This window comes from Chelonoidis abingdonii, chromosome 2, assembly GCF_003597395.2.
Source record: "Chelonoidis abingdonii isolate Lonesome George chromosome 2, CheloAbing_2.0, whole genome shotgun sequence".
Taxonomy (NCBI): Eukaryota; Metazoa; Chordata; order Testudines; family Testudinidae; genus Chelonoidis; species Chelonoidis abingdonii.
Window position 1 is genome coordinate 110,017,024 of NC_133770.1, and position 15,013 is coordinate 110,032,036.

A 15,013-nucleotide genomic window follows, 5' to 3' on the forward strand; every position below is an offset into this window, starting at 1 on the left:
TGTGTGTGTGTGTGAATGCATGACTGTAATATATCATATGCATATGATAGAGTATTAATTAATACCTGTATTACTAATAAATGTGGCGTTTTGCCTTAATCCCCCTGAAAAGATCCCGTATAGTACTTTGAGTACAACACCAATCCTGATCGCACCAATGTGTAAAACCCATTGTTGCTAGAAAGTATTTCTTCAGGAATAGCATGGATAAATAAACAAACAATAATACATAAAATATACCAGAAGATCTAAATCAACATTTTTCTGTAAGCGAGTGGAACAAAGAGAGAAAGCACCATTTGTTCTGAAGTCTTTTGCTTCTTCATAACATTGTTAGATGGTTTACATCGGGGTCGGCAACCTCTGGCACACGGCTCGCCAGGGTAAGCACCCTGGCGGGCCGGGCCAGTTTGTTTACCTGTCGCATCGGCAGCTTTGGCCAACTGTGGCTCCCACTGGCTGCAGTTTGCCTTCCTAGGCCAATGGGGGTGGAGGGAAGACGCGGCCAGCACATCCCTCAGCCCACATCGCTTCCTGCCACCCCCACTGGCCTGGGGCAGTGAACTGCGGGCAGTGGGAGTCACGATCTGCCAAACCTGCTGACCTGGCAGGTAAACAAACTGGCCCGGCCCGCCAGGGTGCTTACCCTGGCGAGCCGTGTGCCAGAAGTTGCTGACTCCTGGTTTACACCAAAGTGATAGGTGCCTTATACATACCTAAGAGAGCTTATTATGTGTAATTTTACACATACAAAATAACTGCACAAATTGGTTTATTTTAGCATGCTGAAGTTGGACCCCTAGAGGTTCCCTGAAACACTACTTGTTTGTGTAATGAGTAATAACTCTGTAAGAGTTGTACTTTATAAGAAATTAGATCTTTTATAGCTATAGTATCAATTGGTTGATAATATTGCTCAGTTTGTTTTATAAAGGGAAAATGGACAAGGCTAAATGATATTTATGCGTTTATGGTTTGCATCAGTGGAGTCCCAAGGTGAGAAAACTCCATCTGTGCTTGCAAATACCCAAAAGTCCATGGGCTAAAGTCCATTCTCAGTTACTGAGTGAATTCTGGAATAAAGCCACTGAAGCCAATGGGCCTGAATCTGTTCTCACCATCATTTGTGTAAATTGGGAGTAACTCAGTTTGACAATAGAATCTGGCTCAAAGAGTTTAATACAGTGACTCCAAAATACATCACTGTAACTCAGAGCAATATTTGGCCCCTTGGGAGTTGCATTTGTACAACTAAAACTAGAATGAAACCCACAGGGCCTGAAACTTATCTCATATGAACTTTGAACTGGTATAATTCTATTAACTTCAGAGGAGTTATTCCTGACTCACACCAGTGTGAAAGTCTGGAAATCACCATGTGCGCTGTGTGCACATACTTGCATACTGGGTGGCTGAGTTTCATTTTCTTCACAAGGTTTATGTAGAACTACAATTTAGAAGAGATATGGAATGTATTAGTAAAAATCTGGCATATCATAAAAGGGACACTGTCAAGAATATTAGGCCTCACAATCTGATCCACAGTCAGCCTTGAGGGTGACTGACTGGGCAAATGCACTGGGTCCCAAAATTTATGATATGCTATTGGAATTAAAGGTGAATATTTATCCCTAAATTGCTTAGATGCAAGTTTTTTGGAAAGAGCTAGAGAAAAGGTAGATGTGCCTAATTCTGGCTTATTCTAGGTCCTGTTTGTTCAGAGGAATTATTATTTATTTGTCAGAATATAATGGAAGAGGTCATCCAAATTCTATGATTTTTTAAAATTAATGTTCTTAATATTCCTCTTCAAAAGAAAAATATGTATGCAAATTTTACTCTCACACGAAGAAAACCACACATGAGGTGATGTGTTCCAATGTCCAAAGACTTGAGATGCAGTACTAATCTTTCCATTGCAGTTAAAGAAAACATGGTACGTATCTCTTTAAGTTGGCAAAAAGAAAGAAAAAAAACCATAGCTAGTACAACTTGCAAACTGCTCCCAGGGCAGCACTGCAACCTCAGCTTGTTTCAGCAAAAAGGCTGAAATTATTGATGAGCATGTTTACCTTTCTTAACCTTGCTGCTCCAGCGCCAGAGCGAATAGCCTCCATTAGGGCCTCTCTTGCTTCCCCAGGGTTACTTGTAGCAGTGACAGGAAATTTAGGAGCTGTCATTGACTTGTGGCTGGGAGGAGGTGGTGGCGGCGGCAGGACAGGTGGAGGGGGGATCCAAAGTTGCTCTGCCTGACAGGCTTCTTTAGTTTGCAAGGACAGTTCTGCATTTCTGAAGCTCTGCAGCTCTTCAGAGGCCGATGATGAGATCTACCAACGAGACAGTTGAACATGAATAGTTAATAACTGGCATAACATTAAATTGTACTTATTTGACACTTGATGAACACTTTTATTTCACCATTCCCAACTTCAGTTTGCTCAACTGATATAAAACACGTAGAACTTTTGTTTACTCATTGGTTTAAACATCTGTTACTACTCTCTCACATCACTCAACTGGGCTGATTACCAGGACCAAGGACTTGGCATTGACTGTGTCTCAGAAACTCTATCTTTACTTACTGTGAACTCTAGCATCCTGTAACTCTTCTTTTAGTGTAAGGTAAAAGGCTGACAGCTGGACTTGGTGTGAGTTTGGGTTACTTTGGAATTCCTTAACCTAAAACTGCTGCATGGATTATATGTGCAGAAGCCTGCTCTAACATAAACAACCTGGTGGGGAGCTTGCTTGTGCTTTTTTCAACAGCCTTTTGTCTTAAACAATATGCCTAATACCTATTAATAATAATGATAATGTCATAAATGTCAAGAATTTATTTATCCTCCAAGTGTTTGGCAAACATTAACAAATTTATCCTCACAGGACAAATGTGGGCATACAAAGTAAATATTTTTATCCCCATTTCATAGATGGGGAAATTGAGGCAGAGAGTGGCATGTGAATTATCTAAGGCCAAAGAGGGAGCAAATAGCAGAACAAGAACTCGCAAGACCTTATACTCCATTCCCGGGTGGAGAGATAGCTCAGTGGTTTGAGTATTAGCCTACTGAACCCAAGATTGTGAGCTCAATCCTTGAGGGGGACATTTAGGAATGTGGGGCCAAAATCTGTCTGGGGATTGGTCCTGCCTGCTTTGAGCAGGAGGTTGGACTAGATGACCTCCTGAGGTCCCTTCCAACCTGATACTCTGTCTACTACGATACATATGCATTGCATTAATTAGCACAGGCCACATTGTGTGAAAAAGTGATGGATGGTTCCTTAAAAATAATGCAAAAAGACACTCTTCTTTACTGGAGAAGAGAATTTGAAAGTGTCTCTCTGATACAACAATTTATTTTCAGAACTTCCTTCACACGGATTCTCAGCTATGCCCAAGCAGTACACTATGCAGTTCAGTAGCGTGTGTGCGTGCAAACATGGCCTTTGCCTTTGTCAGTCCTGAAATAGCTGTGTGCCAGGCTGCTCTTTCTCTGCCTCTGGTAACATACTGTGTTGTGGGATGTCAGTATCAGAGGAAGCTGTCTATTCTATCTGCCCCAAGAGTAATGAAGCATTCACAGTTGCTTTGAGGATAATGGAGTAACATAGAGAAGAACAGGGACATTATGTGGTTGGTAGACATCCAGTGATCCCCAGCTGTGTGGATAGTTGGTAATGGTTTGAGTCACTGCATCAGGGAGATGGGACACTTCTTGCCCAATACACTTCCTTGGCTGGGCCATTGAACTGAGTGAAGGTTCATATTAGAGCAATTCAGACTCTGGCTATTAAAAATAAGAGATGCCTTAATGGTTAGATACATTCTTCCAACAGAAGGAATCATCTAGCTGTGGGGAAATAAGTCAGATTTTTAGTTAGTTGCATACAGTTGCATGTATACATTGCATGCATCTAACTAATGACCATAAACAGAGTGTGCATGTGGAAATCAAGTATTTGCATGCATATATATCTAGTAGGTAGATTTGTGGGGTATGTTGACACATAAGTTAGGTGGGGTGCAAACTCCATATTCATACCATGAACAGCTTATCCGTAATGTCTAATCCTGTGCAAATGTCAAACTGAAGATTGTTGGGTTAAGTATCTGGAGTGTGCAGTCCCATATTAAACTAATTTGGGTTTACCTTGATTTAATGTTAGCCATCACATTAAAGATGTTTTGCTTTCAGCTACAAGTGTACAACTCTAGTGAAGTCAATGAAGTTCTATAGCTGAGTGCAGAATTTGGCCCATCATGTAAACATTACAGTCCTGTCCTGTGCTGTCATAATTTTTTCTAAGGTCTTCTTGTTGCAATACAAATTATTTTGCATCACTCTAGATTATCGTGCACCCAGCACATTCAGTAGGAACAACCAATGAGAAGAGCACTGAACGTATTTATTTATTTCTTACTTTTTTTAGTCCTGAGGTGCCACTGTGGCCTCTGATTGCCGCCAGCAGGGCTGAATGCTCATTCTCTGGCTCAGCATATGAGGATTTCTTCTGACTTCCATTTATCATGCTGTCTGAACTCTAGAGTATGAACAAAATAGACACCATCAAGTTATTATTAGATATTTGCTTAAAGGTAGTTTGAAAACACTTTATTAAAATTGTTCGGAGCACACATCTGTATTTTAAGCTCTGTGGGTCAGGCAGCTTTGCTTCCTTTGGGCCTGATTCTGCAGCCCTTAATCATAATGCATACTGCTTACTCAAGCAAGTGGTCCCACTGAGTTAAAAAGGAATGCAGAATCAAGCCCTCTGTGTACTGTGCAGAACACCAAGCACAGTATCAGCAGTTAACAAATAATAAATCTTGATGATATAAAGTAACTGTATATCTTTCACTGACGTGTAGCTAAATGTTTCCTATATACTGCACATTCCAATGTTTATATAACTTTCAGGAATACAGGTTAGGCTTTTAGGTTAACCTCAATTACTCCTCTCTTTATACTGTACAGCTGTATTCCTCTGGTTATTCTAACTAGTGCAAGTGGCTATGCTGTTTCATAACAATGTACACTACGTGCGGAATAACAAGTGGCCTGGTTCTGAATTTTGCTACTATAAATTTTTTAAATACTACGTGTACTATGGCTCATCAGCAAGAGTACCAATTATAAAATAGGCTGCTGTCTACTCCAGTGAATACAGGCTTTCTCCAGTTTCCGTGGCCTAAATGAAGTCTCCACTTTACCTTTCGGAGTTTTTCCTTTCCTCCTGCAGTCTGAATGGCTTCCATTAAAGTGCTGTGCAGAGATGTATCTTTTGGAACTGGTTTCTGGACAATGGGTTTAAACTTCTTCTTTGGCCCAAAGATATCGGTCTGTACCGTGACTTCAGATTTATTTATACTGTCAGGCTTCTCATCCCTTTGAGAAATGACGTGATTATTCACAGGCGTAATATTTAGCTTCGACAATGCTTCTGAAGAATTAGTTTGTATATTGTTAGCAGGATGCCATTTAGTGGGCCTCAACAATGAGCTGGAAGAGGACGTAGGTGCTGGGAGATCAGGTGATGTAAACAATGAAGAAGAATTAGTATGGTCTGTCTTCTCACATTTCTGATCAGAGAAAGGATGTGTGTTTTTATCAACTATACTATGTTTGCTGTTAAAACTGTGATCGCCTTCTGCAGTCCTGTTATCCTTTGAAGAAGGTTTAGCTGGTACACTGATACTCCGTTTATAGAAACCTACAGGGGTTGTCTGATTCAGTAACCTGATGTTCATTGCTTTGTTTTTCACAGCAGAATTATCACCAAACGTCAACCTGCTATTTGATGTTGTGTGACTGCAAGTAAAAATATTTGAATAAGAGTCTCTCGTTTCTGCTGGTTTTATTTCCATAGGGCTGTTTTTGGCCATAATAATGCATCCTTTGGGGAAAGGTTCTGTTCCAGTTTTTATCAATTTTTCTTCACGATTATTCTCCTCTTTATCAGGCTTCTCCATCAAATCAGTCTTAAACGTAAGTGGATCTAGGCGTTTTGCAATGGCAGAGGCAACATAATGGCTTGAAGTTCTTTTATAAGGCTTTAGAAATGGGAACTCTGTCTTATCCTTGGTAATTGTTGGGGACACTGATGTTTTTACCTGAGACTGTGTGGCTGGCACAGGTGGTTTGATTCTTTCGAGATCCAAATGCCTTTCAGCCATATTTGAAGTAACTGGTTGCGATGGTATAGGTTTTGGATCTGTTAGAGAGACAGGTTTGCTTTCAGATTTTGAATTAAAGGGTTTGGCGCTCACATTGACTATTGGCTTTTTAGAATTATGTTCTACAGAACTGTCAGATTGTTTTCCTGAAGAGTTTGACCTCCAGAATTCCTTTATTCTCCCAATAAGAGGTTCCTCAGTTTCACTGGAAGAAATATCTGACATGTTCTTCTTATCAGCATTTGGAATCATCAGGTTGCCTAGGTCATCTATCTTAATGGCACCAGTGGAGAAGGAATTACCTCTTTCGAAGTATTTTATTTCAGGTTTGGGAGGGACAACTTTAAAGGTTGTCAGACCTACTTTAGGTTCATAGCTTGTTACAGAACTAGGGGCACGATGACCCCACAAAGGTGGTGACAGGATATCTTCTTTCTCTTCAGTTCTTTTGGTTGATGAGGGCTTGAATTCCAATTCTGTTTTCATTTTGTTCAAGAATCTTTCCTGACTATTTTGTTCACTAAATGGATTTGTTTTCTCTCTTGCTATGTGGATTTGAGTCTTAGGCTTGAGGTGAGAAGAAATTAGCATGGATTTGCATTCCTCAGAACTAACACCATTTTTATAGGTGTTTTCCAGTCCCAGGTTGTTTTCATTTCTCTTTTCAAACGAGGATGTAAGAGATTCAAACATCTCTTGCCTCTGTTCTACGGGTAGGGGTTTAGATACATCGTCAGAGGACTGTTGGTGAATTAAGTCCATCGATATACTCTGAGATCCACCATCCACATGTTTTTTATCAAAAGACCCTGCACTGTTATTGTCTGTAAAGTTCCCTAAATTAATGGAATCAGCTGAGATATCTTCATCATCTGCGTTAGGGAGTAATACATTCTCTTCATCTTCAGTTGGACCTACTGCGTTAATATCCAGAATCTCATCTATAATTGTTACTGGAACAACAAAGGCAGCATCTTGAGCAGTGTCTGCATCGCTGAAATGCGGGCTGGATGTCCCATTTGTGTGGTTTGATACAGAGTCATTATCTGCTTCATAATGTATACCTTCCATTGCTGCAAAAAGATAAACAAAAATTTTCACAAATTGGTCAGATACGTGCAACATCACTGTCAATTACTCAAAGATGGTTTAGACACTCAACAAATCAGGATTCTGATCACACTTACATAACTTATGACATACCTGTTCACAAGTTTCCATACGTGTTCCTGTGGTAAGAAAAAACAGTATCTGCATACATTTTACTGTTTGGTTGATGATTACCATCAGCCTATTGTGCATACATACCTCTTGATGTGGCCAATGGGAATCTCAAATGTGTAGCTGAGGGTAGAATTTAGTCTATTGTTAATATCTTAAATTTCACTAACGTCTCAGTGACAAATACTTCACTGCAATGTTCTAAAGGAGCATTTCAGAAAAATGGCAAACATCTCTCAATTATGATTTTCAAACATGGTTAATAAAAACAATCTGTCTGAGAGACTACCTCAAGCAAGCCAACAAAGAAACTGAAGTTACATGTCTTTTTCTACCATCCCACCCTCCCATCATCATCCAGGAATGTAACAATTTCACTGTGAAAGGAGCTATTGGGGTTTATTTCTTCTTTCAATTACTTTGGTGTAAATCAAGAGTGACTACACTCAACTTAATGGCCTTGCAAAGGTATAAACCTCCCATAAATGAGATCATAATCATTCTAAGATGCTGCAAAATTATGAGGTTTAAAGAAGGGTTCACATCATTTTGCATCAAACAAATAATTGTGTGATATTTTGATTTATCACAGGTGGTTAGGAAGCAGAGTATTTCTTTGTGATGACATTTAGTCTCTTTTTATCTATTCTGGTCAGGATTTTAGAGTTCTAACTTTAAACTACATTTAGGAATGCAATTGAAATATCACACAGAAAACATTTCCCCTTCTCCATTTGATCCTGACGAATATACGCAGTTTGTGTGGTGTAAAATGATAGGATCCGGCTACAAAGTTGCAAACTACATATGGCACATGGATCACAAACATAGTGCCAAATTCTCTACTTCCATGGAAGTCCGTGAAAATATGCCTGCAGAAAATGTGGCCCATAAAGTGCTACCTTTCTGGTAGCAGGCACTCATATACAGTGATGTACATATAAATAACTGGATAAATAGATAATAGCAGTCTAAGGATACTGATTTGATCTAGCAGCAAAACAATATGGGTTGGAGTAGCAGAAATGTATAGTGTGGATCAAATTTTGCTCACAGATATACGTGTAGCTCCCAGTGACTTCCATGAGAATCTTGCATATGCACAGGACAGAAACTGACTCTGTATATTTTTGCCATGCCTTGCAACTTCTGTAGCTGACACAGTTCCCTACCTTCTAAATCTTCATCCAGTTCAGCCAAAGTCTGTTGGAGTCCTGCAACAATGAATACATCCTCATTGTCATTCTTAGCTGCAGTTGTTTCTTCATCTCTGCTACTAATTGAAAGAGAAAAACGGTGGGGTTATTTTTGCATTGTCACTCTGAAATCCATTCTCATTTCAACCCCTGTGGTTTCATTGTAGATGTGCAGCACACCCCCCCAAAGAACAAAATCCATGCAGAGCTACAGGCACATACCATACTGATACAACCATGTCGCTTATTAAAGTATCTTTGTGCTGTGGGATCTTTGTGGTTTCTCAGTGTGCTGGTGATCAAAAGATTAGGATTAATAAAGCTTGTCACAAAGAAATGGCTTGGTTTCACTGTGAAGTCTGTACAAAGGAGAGTGCTCAAATGGAAATTGTTTGCATATCTGTGTCATTTTAAAGCAGGCTGCTACATGTATTGTGCACACAGTATACATACATATGAATTGCAATTAAAAATAAATACAATTAAGGTCTGTTAAACATCCATTTTTCATTCTGAGGGGAGGAAAAAGGAGTAATTAATCTCCTTGGAGACAGTTCTAATCATATTTATTATAAGCCTGATTATTCTCTCAAATATAACAGTGTAATCAACAGTAACACCCCTGGTTTCAATGAAGTTATGCAATGGTTTAAAATCAGTGTGAAATCGGAATCAGTTCTCATATTTTCTTCAATTGTCTTTTTTTTTAAAATACCAGTGATATTTGTGTGACAAGATCTTTATTCCTTAGAGGTGGAATCCTGACCCCATTGAAGTCAGTGGGAATGTTGCCACTGACATCAGTGGACCCAGGATTTCATCCTAGCACAGGTGTGTCCAACCTGTGGCTCTGGAGCCACATGTGGCTCTTTAGAAGTTAATATGTGGCTCCTTGTATAGGCACCGACTCTGGGGCTGGAGCTACAGGCACCAACTTTCCAATGGGCCAGTGGGTGCTCACTGCTCAACCTCTGGCTCTGCCACAGACCCCACCCCCTCCCCTGAGTCTGCCATGCCCTCGCTCCTCCCCCCGCCCCCAGAGTCTCCTGCATGCCAGGAAACAGCTGATCAGGAGGTGTGGGGGGGAGGGGGAGGCGCTTATTGGCAGGGCTACCGGTGGGTGGGAGGTGCTGGGAGCGGGAGTGGAGGGAGCTGATGGGGGGCTGTTGACATATTACTATGGCTCTTTGACAAGGTACACTGGTAAATTCTGGCTCGTTCTCAGGTTGGCCACCCCTGGCCTAGGAGTTTGTTTATTCCTTCTTATTCCTCACTTTAAGTCATAACTTGCTAGTCTGTGACATCCTAGTTAGGATTTGCCCTTGTGCTTAGGTTACCAACAAAATAATTTCCTGCTCCAGCCACTCTCAAATCCTTTCACGAGCTTCTGTTTGCCTGTCAAACTTCTTATCCTCACCCAGGCACTGTACAACTAGCTCCTCTCCATATCTTCTCTGTTTCCATTTGCTCCCCCCACCCACTACCTATGCTCCTCCAAAGCCTCTTTCCTGTATGTTCAATTTATACTATTCTCCTCTTCCATCTTTGTGCCATCTTCCATGCCCCAGTCTTATTCTTGAAACTCTTTCCCTGTCCTTCTGTTCCTGATGGTGTGAACCTTCTCACTCAAATCCATCCTTGAACATGCTTCCTTCTGGAAGGCCGCCTTATATTAAAAATACAATAAAATGTACTGCTTCAAGTAAAACTGTTCTGCAAATCATGTAAGTCTAAATGTTACTGTCTGTGTTCGAGTCAGACTGCAGGAGCCCAATCCTGCAGAGTACTGCTGAGTGCCAAGCAACCTCAACTGCAGTTATAATTAATAGGCATTCAGCACTTCCTCAAAACAGGCCTTCTGAGTTTCAGTGAGGTCTAAATTAGTTGTTATCACTCAAGAGAGAGATTTGGGCATCACCGTGTATAGTTCTCTGAAAAGTTCAGCTCAGTGTGCAGCTGTGGTCAAAAAGGATAACAGAATGTTAGGAACCATTCAGAAGCGGTAGAAAATAAGACGTAAAATATTATGCCACTATACAAATCCACACCTCTAATACTGTGTCCAGTTGTGGTCACTCCTTCGCAAAAAGAATACAATGGAAATGGAAAAGGGAGAAGGGCAACAAAGAAGATTAAGGGTATGGCACAGCTTCCATACAACAACAGACGAAAACAATTAGGACTCTTCAGCTTAGAAAAGAAACGACTAAAGGGGGGGATGTGATAGAGGTCTATAATATCATAAATGGTGCGGGAAAAGTTAGTAGAGAAGTGTTATTTACCCTTTTACACAACACAAAAGCCAAGAGTCACCCAATGAAATAAACAGATAGCAGGTTTAATACAAACTAGTGTGAAAAAGTATTTCCTCAACTAACTTGTGGAACTCATTGCCATGTGATGTTGTGAAGGCCAAAAGTATAACTGAGTTTTTAAAAAGAACTGCATAAGTTCATGGAGGGTAGGTCCATCAATGGTCAGGGAAGCAACTTCATGTTTGGGGTGACCCTAAATCTCTGACTACCAGAATTTGGGAGTGGAAGACAGGGGTTGATCACTCCATAATTGCCTTGTTCTGTATATACTCCATGAAGCTCTGATATGGGCCCAAACGAGACAGGATACTGGGCAAGATGGATCATGGTCTGACCCTACGCTCTTATGTCCTTATGAGAATCTACCTGAAGCCATTTTGTTTTTGTTTATTGAACTTGGGCTGCAAAAAGTCCTTTTGCTATTGCCCTTTGAAATAAACCTCTGAATTATTTTTTGGGGTTGTTCTCCTGTTTCTGCTGTTGACTTAATTAACTTATTACAACACATTTTACTTTCTACGCCATTTTGTTATATAAGTTTCCCCTACTGACTGCAGAATGAACTGAATAAAAATATCACATCCGTAGAATCAACGTCTTTTAAAGTTCACCTCTACTTTCTCATTTCACTGTGTCAGCATTCCTGCAGCTCTGTGCTGAAATGCACAGATGAATTCCTTGACCCTGACTCTCCTCTCACTTATACCAGCATAAATCAGAAGTAACTCCCCTGAAGTTATATAAGTAAATTGGTATAAATGAGATCAGAATCAAACCCCCAGTCTATGCCAATACATAAATAAATAAGCCCCAGAACATTTTTCAGATGTTTGCCATTGCCGAAGACATCAGCTCAGCAAAGCATTTGACCATGTGCTGAATAATAATCAAGTTAAAACATAGCGCTTTAACACCTGCTTAACTTTAAGCAAGCAGGAATGTAAGTCCATCTGAAAGCAATGTTTAAGTGCCGTGCTGAATTGGGATCAAATCCAATAACCAAAATCTATTGTTTAAATACAGACGGAAAGAACTGACAAACCAAATGTTATATAGGAAACAGACTGCAAACAGTATATATACATTGCTTGAACAACACAATGGGCCAGATCTTAGGAAGTGCCGATCATCCACCGAAGCCAGTGTGAGCTGAAGATGCTCAACACCACCTGGGATCAGGCCCTACATGTGTTACTCATCAGTCACATTGTAATGCTTATGTTAACTTGAATGTTCTTGTCAACAGACCTATGGAAAGGCAAGGGAGCAAGAAAAGACAGGTTCATCCTCATCTGATCTACAGGCTGAAGAAGTGAACGTTCCAGTGCAGAAGCCAGAGGACGCAAGGTCTCAATCTTACAAAAAACATGAAGTAAATGGAATTAATTATTTGAGAAAAGTTACCGAACTATCTAAGCTCTTTGCTGGACCAGGCCTAAGCAAGGAGCAGTTATCCACACACAGTGGAGAGTTCTGTTATGTGTGGGTTCTCATATTGTGCTCATCACCGTAGTATCTAAACCTCATGATTAATACCTGTCATGTGCTGTTTGTTCTCTCATCCTCTTGACCCCAGAGTCCAAACTATTTCTTCCCGTTTTATGTATAATCCCTCCCCTGACTTCAAATACCTTATTACTCCTGGGGGAATTCTAGGCCGCTGTGCAATGCAGAATTTTGCAGAAATTAATGTTGTGCAGGCAGAATTTCCTTTCCCCCACAGAAATAGGCTGCAGTGCTGCTGGCAGCCATTAGGGGACACTGGACCTGGCAGAGCCCAGCTCACACCTCTAAGAGACACTGCGGAGGGGATGAGGCGGAGCTAAAGGGTTCCTGGCAGCTGCAGTTCCCAGCATGCCCTGAGGGAAGGAGAGAATGGTGCACAGGAAAGTCTGTGCAAGCCGGGGACCAAGCATCAGACTGTTTTTCCCTGTGGATCCCTGTGCTTGGGGGAGGGGGAAGAGAGAGGCGGGTGTCTGGGCTGTGGGGGCACAGCTGGGCTCTGAGGGGAAAGGGGTGCAGGTATCTGGGCAAGGGGGGAGCCTCACGGCTTGGCTTCGGGAGGGTGCGGATATCTGGGCTGGGGGAGGGGGTTAGATATATTGGCTGGGGGTAGGGACCACGGCTGGGCTCTGTGGGGGAGGGCTTGTGGGTGTCTGGCCCACTGGCTAGGCTCAGGGGATGGGAGAAAGGAGCAGAGAAACAGGAACTGGTTTGTCTTAGGGGGTTTCTTTAACTCTCTACTCCTGGTGGAATTTTTGTGTGCATCTGTATTGTTACAGACATATTTGCTTACAGGTGTTTTGAAATAAATTACCAAAATAATTGAAACTGACATGATTATGTAGAATTTTAAAATGTTGTACCCATTTTTTTTTCAGGGCAGAGAATTTTTAATTTTTTTGTCGCAGAGTGCCCCTGGGAGTAACATGTTTTATTCTCACAGTGTTCATTCAGTCTCCTAAAATACACAGGAAAGTAGCATTACAGACAAAGTCTAGTGGATTGTGCTCAGGGGCTAGGAACCAGAAAGTCTTGAGGTACAGTTCTAGCTATAGTATGGACTCACTGTGTGGTCTCAGGGATGTTGTGTAGAATCCAATCCATCTCTCACTGAAATCAGTAAGAGCCTTTCCAAGATGCTGGATTTGGCCCTTACAGCTAAATTATTACTTCCCTTAATAGGCACAGAATGGGCAGGGATTTCTTCCCAATATCTCTGTGCACTTGTGCAGTGACAGAGTATTGTTTGCTTCCTAATCTCTGTGCCTCAATTTCCCTAGTTGTAAAACTGAGATAACAATACCTAACTCACAGGAGTGTTAGAACGAAAATCAGTTGCTTGTATAGTGCTTTGGAAATGAAAGTACTGTACTATTATTATTTTTCTCTTAAGCATAAGGCTTCAGGGAAGGTGCAATTTTTTGTGCATTTCTTAATTCTAACAAGATTAATTCTCCTCCCTACAAAAAACCTTCCAGTGTCCATATACAAATATTAGGGCTTTTCTTGAAATTATCATGGTTTCAAAATACAAGTGTGTGTGTCTTGGTTTCCAGTAGCTCACGTGACATATACATATGCTTAAAACTACTTTTCACATGACAGTCTTTAGCAAAAGAAAACAAAAGAGCCTTTAATTTCTTTTTAAACCCTTCCTCCCTACCCTTTAGCTTTTTCTTTTGTTGACAGTTCTGTTTTGGCTAGAATCCAAGACAAACATAAGATTTATTCTGATATTGTGTTTTACATGCTGGATAAATATTAGTAATGGCATTTTCTCACACGCTATTTTTCATTCGGGAAAGAACATGATAAACTTTAGGTTGCTTTTCTCATACAATAAGAGGTGCTGAAAATTATAGCATTGCTGAGTTTTTAGCCAAGGTAGAAAGAGCAAATGTGCATAGCTCCAGGACCCTGCTCACTATATTCCTTATGTAGATTAGCAGAGATCCATGCAAGAGCAAAGGATGAGGTGCAGTAACTGCTCACCTACTGACTTTAATGTTCCACTGAGCTGAGGTCCCAACATATAATTATTCCTCTGCAGTCACTCAGCTGGAGACAAAATGAAAGTTACAGGAGCATTTTGTCAAATTAGCACCACAGAAAAAGGACTTTTATGAGAAAGTTTAATTCAAAGGGGGAAGAGAAAAAGCTCAGCAACATCTAGTCATAAATACTGCTTTTCTTTTTAAACAGTTAAAGGCACTATAACTGCAGTCAGAGATGCTGCCATTATAGTATATTTAGAGCGACTCCTTTGGTTTTAGCACATGATCAAATTAACCCAATCCTGAATTAAGAGCATTTCCAAAGAGTTATGGAAAGCTTGATATATAGTATTAGATGTGGATGGCTGCAAAACAAGCAGGGCCGGTGCAACCATTTAGGCCAACTAGGCAGTTGCCTAGGGTGCCAAGATTTGGGGGTGCCAAAAAGTGGCACCCCCCCAAATTTTTTTAAATGGTTGCAGCCGCTGCTGCTGGAGGGGCTGAGCTGCCGGCGGCAGCAGCTGCCTGCCGCCGGCAGCCCAAGGTGTCCCCCGGGTCAGTGCGCCGCCGTCGCAGCCCAGGGCGCCCCCGGCCCCCGGAGTCAGTGCG

At 41.1% G+C, this 15,013-nt stretch overlaps 1 protein-coding gene across 4 annotated transcripts in view; it reads right to left on the bottom strand.

Annotated features, from left to right (window-relative positions):
* The window catches only part of COBL (cordon-bleu WH2 repeat protein), a 270,372-nt gene that overhangs the window by 6,513 nt on the left and 248,846 nt on the right, over window positions 1–15,013 (bottom strand). For all 4 annotated transcript variants that reach the window (XM_032776585.2, XM_032776584.2, XM_032776586.2 and 1 more), the window contains 4 exons: window positions 8,569–8,672; window positions 5,213–7,248; window positions 4,423–4,542; window positions 2,073–2,327 (listed from right to left, as the gene is read on the bottom strand). In XM_032776585.2, coding sequence (XP_032632476.1) covers window positions 2,073–2,327; window positions 4,423–4,542; window positions 5,213–7,248; window positions 8,569–8,672 — 2,515 coding nt within the window. The remainder of the gene's footprint in view (window positions 1–2,072; window positions 2,328–4,422; window positions 4,543–5,212; window positions 7,249–8,568; window positions 8,673–15,013) is intronic.